General features: G+C 43.9%; 1 protein-coding gene across 1 annotated transcript in view; it reads right to left on the reverse strand.

The window, feature by feature from the left end:
- TRPM8 (transient receptor potential cation channel subfamily M member 8) overlaps window positions 1–13,288 on the reverse strand; it is a 35,818-nt gene extending 22,530 nt beyond the window's left edge. Inside the window, exons 1-8 of the mRNA XM_083865524.1 lie at window positions 13,244–13,288; window positions 9,498–9,602; window positions 8,074–8,147; window positions 6,484–6,640; window positions 3,471–3,648; window positions 2,731–2,903; window positions 1,938–2,112; window positions 921–988 (exon numbers count right to left, since the gene is read on the reverse strand). Coding sequence (XP_083721650.1) covers window positions 921–988; window positions 1,938–2,112; window positions 2,731–2,903; window positions 3,471–3,648; window positions 6,484–6,640; window positions 8,074–8,147; window positions 9,498–9,602; window positions 13,244–13,285 — 972 coding nt within the window. The 5' untranslated portion in view covers window positions 13,286–13,288. The remainder of the gene's footprint in view (window positions 1–920; window positions 989–1,937; window positions 2,113–2,730; window positions 2,904–3,470; window positions 3,649–6,483; window positions 6,641–8,073; window positions 8,148–9,497; window positions 9,603–13,243) is intronic.
- Between the last annotated feature and the right edge of the window lie 1,916 nt (window positions 13,289–15,204).

Raw genomic sequence — 15,204 nt, forward strand, 5'->3', positions numbered from 1 at the left:
AGGCCCCTTTGCTCCCTCAGGCCACTCATCCTCACTCTGGCAAAGTGAATGGGCAAACAACAACTCTGGGTTTTAACCCTGAGAGAGATTCAGAAGCCATCTCCCTTTCCCCCTTCCCTCAGTGTCACTTAGACATCTCATTTCAAGAAATTTCTTTGTTCTGTCCATCCTCCTCCTGCCTGTCATCTGTTTGAGGATGATGCCTGGTCCTTCCCCATGTAGGCTTTTAGGAGGGTCCAGAGCCAGCAGAGCCCTCCTGCCCTACTCAGCTGCCAAGATTTAAACCAGGTCTAGCTCTAAACTAGATTTAAAACATGGCCTTTCAGTATACTTAAAGGGGGTTATAAGAAATAGAGAGAGTAACTTTTTACATGGGCAGATAGTGATGGGGCAAGGGGGTATGGTTTTAAACTACAAGAGGAGAAATTCGTATTTACATTAGAAGAAAATGATTGACTGTGAGAGTGGTGAGGCCCTGGCACAGGGTGCCCAGAGAAGCTGTGACTGCCCCTGGATCCCTGGACACATTCAAGGCTGGGCTGGACAGGGCTTGGAGCAATTTGGGATGGTGGAAGGCATCCCTGCCCATGGCAGGGGGTGGAACTGACTGGTCTTTAATGGCCCTTCACATCCTGTGATGTGGAAGAACTGAGACAACTAAACTGTCCCAGCCAGTACCTTTCCAGGATATCAGCCCAAGGCAGAAACTTTGCAAAGAAATTTTAACAGAAACAGAACTTCATAAGTTTAAATTGCAAACAAGGTCCTTCTGTAGCAAGTGCTAGGCAAACTTCTGTAAATAACAGCACTGTCTACTTCATCAAGTCTCTTTTGGAGTAATCAGTCTTCAATATTAGATATTAGTCTTCAATATTATCCTTATTGTTATTCCTGGAAACAAAAAAAAGAAATAAACTTACTTTCAAAGTCTCCTTCCCACCACCTTGGGCAAAACACACAATTGGAATCTTCCCACCGTAATTAGATTCTGTAAAATACACCAAAAGAAGAAAAAATATTAAATCAATTTTGCAGTTTGAGCAACTTATTTTTTCCTGGGTACAATGAAAGAATTTCCAAGCCATTCATGGAAATAGTAGTTTGCTGTTGATTTTGCCAGTTACTAACAGCTGTTTTTAACAAAAACTCAGTTTTGCCTAGCATCCTGCATAGCTGACTTCAGACACCCTTCTCCACCAGAAGCTTTTCCCTTCTAGAAATCCCAATTTTTGCTATCTCAGAATTAAAATGCAATTTTATTGTATTCATCCACTCCTTTGACCATTTGGAGTATCAGTGAAAGGTTCTTATCACAAATTCAAGATAGAGTTACAGAATTCTTACTTTTCTTTTATGATTGAAAATGTCAGCTCAGAGGTTCTCTAGGAGCTAGTGTTTGAGAGACATTCCAAAAAAAAAAGAAAAGCAAACCCAAACAACAACATGCCCAAAAGCTTTTTAAGCATTTCCTGCTAAGGCTTTTGATTTCTTTATTTCACTCTGGTAAAGAAGTAGGTGAAATAGAAATTATTTAGCAGCAGGTTGCAGGCAACTGAATCACCCTCGTAAATAAATACTTTGGGAAAAGCCTAATTTCAGCTTCTGTGTAATTGTGCTCCAGCTACCTGGAATTCAGTGACACGTGAGATATATATAGAAGGGTCAGCTTCCAAGAGGAAGGGAGGGAAGGGCTGTGTGGCTGAAATGAAGCATTTGCTGTGACACAAAGGACATACAGAAAGGAAGATGAGGGAAGGTATTGCTCTGCAGAGGGCAGATTGCTCCTGACAGAGCTCCAGATGCATTGCAGTTAACACACAGATCCCTTCCAGCCCAGCAGCCACAGGATGCTGCCATTACTTTCTTATTCTGAGGAAAATCACTGTGGATCAGCCTCGAAGCATGCACAGACACGAGGAGGAGGAGGAGGAAGATACCTGGGATGACCCGCTCCGAGATGTACTTCTCCAGCTGGGTGCGCACCTTGGCCTCTACCGTGGGGTGCCCGTGGGTGCCGTTATCAACCAGCAGGAGATGGGTGTGGTTGTTGTCCAGGCAGTACAGGGGGTCTCTCTTCAGGTCATCCATGACGTAGTGGGCCAGGTAGCTCCCCTAGAGGCACCAGCACAGCACAGTTTGACACAGATTCAAGGACAAGGACACGCCCATGTTATTTATGTGGTGGGACAATTTTTTAGGTGTTCTATCATGTTTAGTGGACAAGAGACAAGGGGGGCTACCCCAGTGCATCTGGCAGGTAGGATGGCAGTATCAATGAAGATCCTAAACAGCGGCAGCAGGTACCACGTGCCTTAGCTCATGGGAATCCCTACTGTGGGAGACCATGGGGATTTCAGAGCTACACTAACCATGGGAGAGGTTATTCCCTAAAGCAACCCCAGACAGAGTTAGAGCAGCCAAACTCCCACAGAGACATGCCAAAATCTGGCACAGCTGAAATCCTCCTCACCAGGCCTGATGTATGTGACTAACTTGGGTGCAAGAACATCTTACTTTCCTCCTGTTCTGGGAAGAGCTCCCAACATTTTGAGGCTGAGCCTGCTCTTTCTTTCCCCACCAACCCATCCATGTAGCACTTGAGGACATGGTTTAATGGTGAACTGTGGTGGTGGTGCTGGGCTGACAACTGCACCTGATGATTTTACAAGTCCAAATGGTTCAGCCTTAACTTTAGGCTCATCAATGATTCCACGACCCCATGGTCCTTACGTCGCTGTCGGCCGTGCGGATGAGGGTTTCCCGGTTGGAGATCATGCCCCAGGCAGCGATGCCGATGGCCACCACGTTCTCCTCGGAGCTGCGGCTGATGGTGTTGTCTCTGACCACCTCCCCAATGAACTTCATCAGTCCGTAGTGCGTGCCCCCAGTGAAGATCCAGGCTCCTGGAACAGCATCCACTCACCTGGGGGAACACGGCCAAACACCCACCCTCCCACAGCATTAAAGGCATCACCCCATAAAAACTCCTTTTGTGACCTTGGGGGTTTATTCTTCAATTAAGCACAAAAGAAATGCTACACAACTGGTGAGGGTTTGAGGAGGATTGAGAGGATTTGGGGGATTTTGGTGAATTTGGGGGGGTCTTCTTTGGAATTTTGAAGGAACTTGGGGAGAACTTTTGGAAAATTCCTGATGCCAAGACCTGGATTTTGGGCTGAATTTAGACAGATTTGAGCTGAAATGGGGTGATATTTTTCAAATTTTGCTGAATTCCAGGTGGGATTTTTCAGGGATTTCATTGATTTGGGGATAATTTTGGGATTCTGTTACCACAGGCATCCCCTAACTGAATCCCAATCCTGTTACTTACAAACCATTGATGTCACACACATCTGAAGTGCAGCAGCCAAGCAGAAGCAAAATGATCCCTCTGCTTCCCCAGGGACCCTTAGAGCTGCCCTCCTGCAGTGCAGCAGTGAGGCAGCAGAGGCACAGCAGCAGGTGCTTACCCTTGGACTGGGCAATGTAGATCAGCCTGCTGAATATCTTGCGCATGCGGGGCTTGAGTGCGAAGTTCTTGGCACCGCCGGTGACGGATATGACGAGGTTTGGGGTCTTGAGGTGCCAGTGCTGGGTCATGAGGTCGTAGAGGGTCTCCGAGTCCGTGTCACACGACAGCCGGATGTACTTGGGGAGAGAAAACAGGAGAACAAATACAGCAGGAGACAAATTGAGATTGCTGGGAACAACACAGGGATTGCATTTTCTTCTCTGCTGTACAGCCTCACTCAACAGCCAGGAGAAGAAAGAAAAGGTGATGATGAAATCCTGGTTTCTTCCTCTGAATCACTTTTATCCTTCCCCTAGAGGAGGCAAGAGCAGTGACCTTGAGCTTCACTCTGCAAGGATAAACACACCACTATAGCAACTAACTCCAATGGCACTATTTAAAGCTTAGATTAGGAATCAGTGGCAGCATCACTGTTACAAGTGAATTAATAATAATGACAGCTGTATTTTGATTACACTACTCAAATAAATTCCAGGCTCCATGTGAATGGTGTCCCTATCGCAACAAATACCCACCCCAGTGCTTCAAGTATCACATAAAACAAATTCATCAAGTTTGTAGTAAAGCTTGAACAATCTACAAAGATGCCAAAAAGCACACAAGAGAGAGAATCCGGCTTCAGGTGGACTCAACGTGTCTCCATCTGTGTAAAAGCTTCTCTGGCCTTGTCTTGCTTTGATATTTAAAAGCCTCTTCAGAGTTTCATCACTTTTGGAAGACATTCATGGCTGCACAAGCCAAATCAGGAGATGAAAAGGAGTAGCTTGGATCTGAATCATAGAGGATTTTGGATTGTTTGCCCAGTATTTGCAGGAGAGCAAAATGAAGGGATTATTTGAGGAGGAAATGTCCCCACCTAAGAGACACTGAACTTGAATAAAAACATTCATGTGTTCCAGGATAGGTTCCCAGGAGTTAAAGCATTTAGGACATCACAGAGGATGCTAAGCAGGCTCCAGTAGCTACACAGGAGAGCTAAGGGACTCTCACAGCTTCTGCCCTAAGAAGCTTCAGCCACATGAATCTTTGGGTGTTCTTCTGGAAGGGAAGGGAGGAGCTACCAGGAAAATTACCTGGTCAGCCCTGCCCACAGCAAACCTGCCGGCTCCACTGCAGCAGTTGAACTCCTCAGCTCAGCACCTCCCTCCTCCGCAGTACAATGGTGCCATCTCCTGGTACTGCTGGATGCTGCTCCCAGACCGTGGCCGTGATTCAGGGGAAGTGTTTTTGGGGTTTGGGCTCCCAAAACATCAAATGCAGTGACTGCGATGCTCATGGATGTTACAGGGTCTGAGCAGCACAGTAGAAACAAAGAACTCATCAGGCTGGAATTACAGAGTGTGAGATTTTATAGAATCTCAGAGTGGTTTGAGCTGGAAGAGAACTTAAAACTCATTTGGTCCCATCCCTGCCATGAGCACCTTCTGCTATTCAGGTTGCTCCAACCTCATCCAACTTGGCCTTGGACACTTCCAGGGATCCAGGGACAGCCACAGCTTCTCTGGGCACCCTCACAGGGTAGAATTTTTTCCCAATATCCCATCTAACCCTGCCCTCTGGCAGCAGGAAGCCACTTCCCCTTGTTCTGTCCCAGCTCTCCTGGAGGCCCTTTAGGCACTGGCTCTCCATGGAGCCTTCTCTTCTCCAGGCTTAAGAACCCTCAGCCCCCCAGCCTGTCCTTAAGCCTCTTTATGGGTCTGTTCACACCTCATTTCTGCTCAGAACTTTTTAGGACTCATCTGTCCTAAAAAGCACAATGCAGGGTGCAAAACTTCCCATCCCTCACTGATAACTGACAGCATTTCTTATGTCACCCTAAGCTGAAGTCCTCCCTGCTGTCCATCAACAGAAAATACTTGGCAATCTTCAGGAGCAGCAGATGCCTTGCTATCTTGGGAATAAGAACAGGGAATTGAGATGTGATTCCAGCCAACATTTCGATGGGATGGACTAGGAGACTTATATGCAGTGTTTGAACAAAGTATGCTCTGAAATATGCACAGCAGCCTTGAGAGCCCACATGAAACAACTGAGGGCACATGAACTGATTTCCAAAGTTGTAAGTGGGGAAGACATAACCTAAGGAAAGAACATTTACCCTTTGAAAAGTCTGAAATATTGCAACACAGCAAAGCACTTTTTCTTCCAGTACAGTCACACAGCAGCTTACAATGAAGTAGTAAAAAGCTAAAATGTGCATATCAAATATTATGGATCTGTTTAACCATTTGAAACCTTCAGTCTCATTTCCCACTCAAATGCCTCTTATTTCTGCTACTTTAAATGAACCAGACCAAATTAATTTACATAGCAGGCTCTGATTTTCCTCATTTATTATTTATATTAAATAATTCTCATTTATTTTGATTGTCCCAAGCAACCTGTACTGGCGTTAAATATGACCCATTTAGAGGAGGCAGATGAGCTCAGTCACATGTGACTCCTCACAAGGATCAGTGTAAATCACCAGAAACAGCAACAGCAGCTATTTTCTTCTTCCCACACCTTCACTGTCCCCACTCCAAGCAAACACACAAGGTAAAAAAAAAAAACCCAACAAATTGGATATAACTTTTGAACTTCCACAGATATCTTACATCCCCTCCAGAACTCTCCACCTTGGGAAATATTCAACATTCAATTTTTATAGGCCTGAGCAAGCTGGTCTATGTGGATATAAAATAATCCTTGCATACCACCCTCGGTCACCCATTCTCCTGCCATGCCTGGAAAGAGAATCTCTTTTCATTCCCATCACCAGCCTAACTAACAAGTAACACAAAAAGAACTATCCTTTGTTACCTATTTTCAGGGCTTGAGAAACAAGCTTGTATTCCTTGTAGGCCTTCTCCTGCCATTAGAATAAAATCCATTTCACCTTCCGTGCTTTTGAGGAGCTCCCACTGGTACTCAATAGAGGCCTCAAGAATATCCTTAATATTCCCACTTACCTTTCCCTTTTTTCCCAAGTTTTCAAACTGAATGTCTCCAAAGGCATCAGTAGGAAGCTCCTTTGTGTGCTTCTTGTAGTTCCATTTTTCAGTGGTGTTAACCTGGGTGCCCTCTATGTGCTGATTTTCAGGGTATCCACACTTACATAAGTTACCCCTGAAAGAAGAGTGAATAGACACGAGACCCCTGAGGAATGCTGAGCACAGTAAAGTGAGCTGACAGCAAGGAAAGCAGCAGGTGGACCTACAGAACCAGTTGTGTGTGGGACTCTACTGGGATTTGCCATCTGACAAAGCAGAGCAGCACCTGACCCTGCTTCCTCCCCAGTAACCTGCTTCTGCCTAGCATGGGGAAGTAGAACATAGCTCAGGAACCAGGCTGTGCTAAGGGGTTTCTTCCTCTCTTTACGCTCTTAACCACACAGGATGAGTTCACTGCACCTCCTCTCCCAGGTAACAAGTGACAGGATGAGGAAAAGGCCTCAAATTGTGCCAGGGGAAGTTCAGATTGGATATCAGGAAAAAAAAAAAAGATGGAAAGGGCTGTCAGGCATTGGTACAGGCTGCCCAGGGTTGCAGTGGAATCACCATCCCTAGAAGTATTCCAAAACTACGTGGATGTGGCACTTGAGCATGTGGTTTAGTGGTGCTGCTGGGCTGACTTGATTTTAAAGGTTCTCTCCATGCCCACATTCCCTCTTCCTCAGAGGACATGGAGAAGGGGTAATTAATTGCTTGTCTCCTTCAGAAAGGTTTCTTCTACTCTGCTGTACCTTGCAAAGCTTACCTTAAAAATATCTAGACAAAAATAACCCAGCAAGTTCTGCAATCCTCTCCCAGAGGGCTTGCAGGAAGAGCAGCTGATGAGAACCAGCTCCTCCATCCTTTGTTGGTGCCTTGCCAGACATCCCATTTTTGGTGGCAGAGGAGGACCCTAAGTGAGACTCTCTGAAATGAAACTAATTTTCCTCCCTCTCTCTGAGACATTTTTTCTTCCAGATTCAGAGAAGAGTGGTGTCATAGAGACCTCAGAGCTCAATATTAGGATTTCTGCAGCTATAATAGTTTTATCACTTTTCTCCTGAGACTAAAAAAAACTCCAAACCCACAGAGCGATATTCTAGTCCTTGAACTAGCACTGCACTGTTACCTGTGCCTGAAAATTGAGCCAGTTTAATATCCTGGCTTAAGAGAGCAGCAAAACCTAGTGCCTGTGTAAGGTTTGTGCATGAAATTTGTGATTTGGGTTAAAAAGAAAAATTTGAATTATGCAAACCTCTGACACATACCTTGTCATACATCAATACCAGTGCTGCATCCTTCAAAGCACCTATATATTGCCCCAGTTATGCTTCAAATAGGGAATTGTATATTAAAGCCTGTGACAGAGCTGCTGGAAGATCAGATCCCTGTTTTGCATCAAGTTACTTGTGGTGTAACTCAAACAAGGGGACCGAGGTGAGATTGCACCGCTAGATCCAGACTCGGAACAAAAAACCTCAAAACTTTACTCCCTGCTTTTGCAGACAGAAACACCCTCATCTACTAGCCCCCCATTTCTTGAAAAAGAAGAGAAAAGTATCTCCTTACATTGACTTGGTATCTTTTGTAAAAAAGACACATTCTCTCTTCTTAAAGTTTTCTTGGATGAAGTTGACCAAATCCTGGAAAAAAAATTTTTAGAAGTTTATTTCTGGTAATTTAGAAGAGACCTCAGTTACAGCACAGTCAGAGTGAACACAAAGATATTGTTTAAAACACTAGGGAAAACATTCTTCCCAATGGAAAAAAAAAGAAAAAAAAAAAAAGAAAAAAAAAAAAAAAGAAAAGAAAAGAAAAAAGAAAAAAAAAAAAGAAAAAAAAAAAAGAAAAAAAAAAAGAAAAGAAAAGAAAAAAAGAAAAAAAAAAGAAAAGAAAAGAAAAAAGAAAAAAAAAAGAAAAAAAAAAGAAAAGAAAAGAAAAAAAAAAGAAAAAAAAAAAGAAAAGAAAAGAAAAAAAAAAAAAAAGAAAAAAAAAAAAAAGAAAAGAAAAGAAAAGAAAAAAAAAAAAAAAAAGGAGTAAGGTTCTTAGGCTAGGGGCTGTTTTAATTCAACACACAAAGACCCCAGCAGGAGTCCAGAACAACCTCAAGTCTCAAGTCCTCCTTTATGGGAGCTCAGTGGAATGCAAAGTCTCTCCATCTTGTTTAACCATTAACTCTCCTATTAACCTTGAAACTCCCTAGAGAAGCTTTCACACCCGGGGAATGCAAATTCATTCCTAATCTGCCTCTGCGAGCTAAGAAAGCAAAGAGAAGTTCTCACTTGCTGATAAGGGGTTGGGGATCTTTTGTTTCCTTTTACCTAAGCTTAGATTTGCAGGGCAAGATTTCATTCGGGCCATACAGGGAAGACACGCCGCTATAGTTTAGTTTACCTCTTTGAAAACACTTGTGGTTAAACAGCAGGTAGAAGTTCTTCCAAGCAGAAAAAACATTACAAGCATTAAATTCAAAACAAAGAAAATGGAAGGGAACGCATTCGACCAGTCAAAGTTACAACCATGCAAGACCAAAAAAATAAAAGGTTGGGGAAGCACTTGCTGAAGTCCTAATAATCGGCCAATAAGGCCTTTTGCTAACCCATCAGGAGCAGGGAATCTGCCGCACAGTTACTGGAATCAACAAAATTTTCAGGCATGAAAGGATGTTTAACATAACATGTGTTGGCTGCCATGGCCATCAAGCTGAGAAGAGCTTGGAGTGGTTCTTCATATAGACAAACTTGTCTCTTGCTGCAAGGTGGAAAACGGTTTAAAATCAGAGGTTTTAAACAAACAAAAAAGAGCTACATTCAAAAGGAACACAATACACCCTTAGAGTTGCACCGTGTCAGCTGCTGCTTCAAGGTCACTGGTTAGGAAAATTTCTCCATAAATGGGAAAGTGAAAATCCATCATCCTTCTCCTGACTTGCCCAAATTCACCACCACTGTGGCCCCTTCCTCCCAAGACACCAGCATGTACCAGGTACTCACAGCATCACTGCAAGCCACGTCTATGCTGCGAGACATGCTGGAATAGAGGAGTCTGGAACTCTCAAAATTGCCATTTCTTCGGTGCCTCATGCTGCCCATGGAAACCTGGAAAAGCATGGCAGAGGGGGAGATGGAGGAGCACTAGACAACAGCAAGGGCACTTTGTGCCCTAGGAGGGCAAGGAAGAGGTTATTTGAATCCAGCATAAAGAATTAGGAAGGGTATTATTCTCAAAATGTGAAACAAAAATTCAGAAAAAATATTTTCTGTTATTTCCTATCATGAAGAGACTCCCTTTTATCTTTCCCCTCTCCAAAAGAACTCCAAGTCAACATCTTTTGAGAAAGGAACATAGTTTACACACCATCCCATTCAATTCATTCCTGTATTTTAACCCTTTTGTCTCTGATGAGCAAGCTCAGGATGTGGCTTATATATACACATGAAGACTCCTTAATCCAATGTATTTACAAATTAAAGGGGATATTAAGAAGAAACATTTCAAGCACAGAGGAAAAACTGCAGTGTTAAAGCCATTGGCCCAGCAGGACCCCAGGAGCTTAAAGAAGCAGCACCCACCACTGATCCCACTCCTGGAACAAGGACAGTCAACATGTGCAAACTGAAGAGCAAGTGGATTTAAAGGTCATTGGATCCAAAAGTTAGGAAGTGACTTGTAGTCGCAAAACCATTTCAATTGCCCTCTAAAGCAGATCCCTGTGTTGAAGTCATTGTCTTTGAAGGAGCATCACTGCGCTTGCAGCAAAGCACAGAACAAAATCTATTTATTCTAATACAAATATTTCAATTCCCTTCATGCTGCTCTGTGAATAATACTGGAAAAGGCCTTCTCCTGTAAGAAAAGCTGTCAGCCAGCAAACATGGGGAGCTCAGAGCCTACTTATGCTTCCATCACTGTTTTCTCTCCTGCCTTTTCCCTGGCTATGTGCTCTAGGTTTGCCTCTGGGGTGACACTGCCACTGCATGGAACACAAAGCTCCCCTCCCAGGCAGAGCAATACTGAAGCATTGCCCTGTAAATAGAGAACTCCTGACAGCCAAGAACTGGGAAGTGTGAAAATTTCCTTGGGGAACTCAACACAGCAGGAATGGCACAGGCAGTCGGAAGCTGCAGCTGTAAACAGAATGATGGAATGTGATGTGAGCAAGCCCCCAAAGCAGTAAGAAAAGGAAAGTTTCCATAAAGACATGTATATTTATGGGTTATAGTTATTTTAAAAACATTTTGTGTTGAGGGGGAGCATGATTAACTCAGTGTTGTTTACTGTGCACAGCAGAAGCCCTCAGCTACTTCCCTCAAATTCTGCAGCATGCCCAGGGATCTGTGTCACTCTATCACTGATAATCAATGGAAGAGCACAGAAAAAAGCCCTCTTCCTCCTTCCCAGCTCCTGCACGATATAGGAATGATTTCACCCCAAGAAAAGGTAAAAAAAATACCCCAAACAGGTTGGAAAGTGAAGAGTTGGAAGGCTGGGCCCAGAGAAGGGGGAAGAGAATTAAATCCAGTCACCAGTGCTGTTCCCCAGGCCCCAGTACTGGGCCCAGTCCTGTTTCATATCTTGATCTTTACCAATGATCTGGGTGAGGCGATGGAGGGCACCCTCAGGAAGTTGGAGACACCAAGCTGGTGGGATGTGGATCTGTGGAGGGCAGGAAGGCTCTGCAGAGGGATTTGCACAGCCCGGATCCATGGGCCAGGTCCTGTTCTTGGGTCACACCAACCCCACAGAACACTGCAGGCTCAGGAAAGAGCAGCTGGGAAGCTGGAAAAGGCCCTGGCAGTGTTGGTGGCAGGGCTGCACAGGAGGCCAGGAGGGCAAAAGGCCAATGGCCTCAGGCTGTGCCAGCCAAGGTGTGACACAGCCCCAGAGCAAGGCTGGGCCCCTCCAGCGCTGTGTCCAGTTCTGGGCCCTGGGGCCACAGGGACACTGAGGGGCTGGAGCGTGTCCAGGGCAGGGAACGGAGCTGGGGAAGGGTCTGGAGCCCCAGGAGAGGCTGAGGGAGCTGGGAAAGGGACTGAGCCTGGAGAAAAGGAGGCTCAGGGGGGACCTTGTGGTTCTGCACAAGTCCCTGACAGGAGGGGTCTCAGAGGGGTCGGGCTCTGCTCCCAGGGAACAGAGACAGGAGGAGAGGGAATGGCCTCAGGCGGGGTCAGGGGAGACTCAGGGTGGTTATTGGGAAAAATCTCATCACTGAAAGGGTTGTCAGGCATCAGAATGAAGGGGCTGCCCGGGGCAATGATGGAAACACCTTCCACAGGGCCCCACCACAGCTATTTGGGGTTCTCAGCCCAGGAGAACAACAACTACAGCCCCCTTTCCTCCAAACCCCTTTGTTTGTGATCTCTTCATCAGTGATCCAAACGTGACCGAAGAGGAAAACCCGACTGACAGAGAATAAGGGATCCAAAACTGGTCAGCAACAGTAATTGATAGTGTGGAAATGTTTATTCCAAAAATGTTATCTCGGACGGGGCAGGCTTGTCAAATAGGATACAAGGAAAAGAGGGAAGCTGTACACAAAATACAGAGAGGCTCAGAGCTGGCACACATCACAGAGACATGAAAAAACACCTTGACAGTCACAGGCAGCAAGAAACTCCATGAAACTGCAACTTGGCAGCTGATAAGGATAAAATCTGAGGTTTAAGGACACAGGCAACGTTGCACTGGGAGACATATTTCCAAATTTCCTAAGAACCCAGAAGGCAATTCTGATTATTTAATCTGATTAATGTTCAGTGTAAAGATTTTTTTAAAGCTGTAATTCAAGATAAAAGCCCCACAGACGGAAATTACATTTAGGTCTGTATCTATGCAACTTATTTATTGACAGTTTTACTTTCATGGTTGATTTGTTTAATAAAGTTTAACGCCAGAAAAGTGACTATGGATGTAACTGCACAGAGAGGAGATTAAAAGGAAACAAGGGCATTAAATTATTAATTCCAAACACTACAGGATTTCAAGTTTGTCTTGCTGCTTTCGTGAATAGTTGATAAGAACGAACGTGCAGCAAACAAACTGAAAAAAGTTAGCGAGAGTGCAAAGAAGCCCCCTGAAAACCTGGTATTTAATTTTAAATTCTGAAAAGCCTCATTGATAGCACAGCGTTTAGCTGATACCAGTGAGCGACGCTCATTAACTCCATGAGTGTTAGAGACAACACAGCAATTATACATATTTTAAAAGACGTGACACAGCTGCAGTCCACGGGACAGGCAAGCTGTTCTTTCTCTATCACATTTCCAACCCATTAAATGAAATATATAAGATAGTCAACGCATTGAAGCATAACTTTCTTAAAACAAACACATATTGAGGATAGTAACCATTGGATAAATTCCAAAATAATCCTCTAAAGTGTAAGGCTATAACTTCCACGGCAATTCAAGGAGTATATCCAAGGAAATCTTCAGCCTGAAGTGACTTTAAAAAAGAGAGAGAAAAAAAAATCTAGTTCTATAGAGACAAATTAAGAGGCTTTTAGAAACTTGCCTGGAACTGAAAAAGCAAGACCATCTCCATTGTCAGGAAGCTTCCAGATAAACGTAACCACTATTTATTTCCATTAACAATTCCCGACAGTGGCTTTATGTGAAACTGCTCCAACAGCAAAGGATGTCGCAGAACTTCAGCTGCACCCGCTCCCACAACTTCAGCAACCTCAAAGTACATTCTCTTAAGGACAGAAATCCCAACATTTAATCAGGAGCAGACTTACCAAAGTCTCCAGAATATGCCCCAGGTCTCCTTCTGCAATCATGACTCCAAGAGGAAGGCTTTGAAATACTCGGGCTGCCAAAGCCCCACCTTTATCTGTGTCATGCCTTCCTTTTAAAAGAGGGAGGGACCATGGCTAGGAGTGAGGAATAGCAGAGTTATTCACCAGTTCCTAAAGAAGGTTTAATTGCAGCAGGGTGCAGAGAATAGCAACTGCAGGTTATTTCAAAGAGAGATGTTGTCCCACTTGCTGCCATGGACTGCAGAACAGATAACACCACAGCTTGTTTGTGGCACCAAGAGCACCAGTAAAAATCCAGAACGAAAAGAATGCTTGTGGGAATAAATAATTAGATTTTAATGTAGCAGAAGATAATGAAGCAGCGGTAAAATCAACACCTATTAATCTAATTTACTACAAGGTTGTTGCACTGTTGAGTGCAAATACAGGATTTTAAAAGTGTTTTTACTCAACAAAAATCAGACACAGTTCTTTAATTTTTTGACACTCAGCATGGAGTAAATGGTTTTGTTCTGCCTTTTACTTAGTTTTTCACTCGGGTAAAAGCAATTTCTGCTGCTGTGATACTCAGTGACTCTTTGGAGACATGGATTGTTCCCAGGCCACCTTCCTTGCAGGAAGCAGTGCTATCTGATTTGTTGCTGGAGAACCTTCTACTGCCTTTTAATCACCCAGTTTGGACCAATATATGGCCAAGTTGGATGAAGCTTGGAGCAACCTGTGATAGTGGAAGGGTACCTGCCCATGGATGGAGGTGGACAGTTTGGGGTTTGAAGTCCTTCAAACCTAAGTCATTCCAGGATTTTAAGTCTCAGTCATCTTTCCTTCTATGATGGTAGGTTTATTTGTCATAAATCTCATATTACCTTGGCATGTACACATCTGCATTTTCATGAATTATCACTTAGGGGTTTCACCCCATATGGCAGCATCTAACAGCTCCCTAAAACGTGTATGTTGAGCCCAAAGACAGAACACATCCAGTGATCCACTGCTCCTAAGGAACATAAAGAAAACAGGTATCAAGGATTAGCAGCTAAACCTGAGGAGGAGCTAAATAGCTCCTGTGCATTTTCTGTCACCCTGTTTCCCTAAAGCAGAGTTTTCATGGACAGCAGCACTATGGTCGGTCACACAGCAACATTCCTGAAGTACTAAACATAAGCCTTTACTGTGGTTTTTACCTGCAGATATTCCCTTAATCCCTGCCCTGTGAAACTTGCCTGGCTGGTAACTCTCAAGAAAAATAACTACTCAGTACATAAATGGAGAGCTCAGTTATTAATTTTAAAAAGTTGGTTCACAGCTGAGGAAGAAACCCATCTGCCTGGTCCTCTCAGGTAGAGCAAACCTGGAAAAGAGAGAAATTTTGGGCGCTACTTTATGGTTCTCAAGTAAGAAATTTGGTATCTCAAACATAAGTCCAAAATGCTCTCTGAAAGTTTTTAGGGTAAAGATAATCAGTATTTTTCAAAGACAAGAGGATCTCCATGGGCAGTAATTCACACTTCCCAGCACTCCTGCATTCTTGGTCTGAGTATACACATACAGGTATTCCAAATCTACAGGAATATGTTAATATTTACTGTACTCCAGCAAAATCAGGGCTGACTTCAGCAGAGATTTCAGTGAGAACTTGCCAAACTGCACAGCATGTCCTGTCTCTTCAATTCACAGAAGTTATGTAACTCTGGGTTTGGACTAGACAGTTACTCGTGAACAACCAAAGGTGTTGTTATGGATCCTGGCCAAAGAGCTCAGTGTCTTTCTGGTGAACGAAATAAAAGCTGTCATCCTCAGGGTCAGAATCCTTGTTATCTATGCAGGAATCAAAATGCAGCAAGCATTTGGATTACTAGAGAAGTGGAAATTCACATAGATACAAAAATGTTTTCCATTGCATTGAGAGCAGTGAAGAGACTGTAAAGAAAAAAAGATTC

This window comes from Zosterops lateralis, assembly GCF_965231275.1.
Source record: "Zosterops lateralis genome assembly, chromosome: 7".
Classification (NCBI taxonomy): domain Eukaryota; kingdom Metazoa; phylum Chordata; class Aves; order Passeriformes; family Zosteropidae; genus Zosterops; species Zosterops lateralis.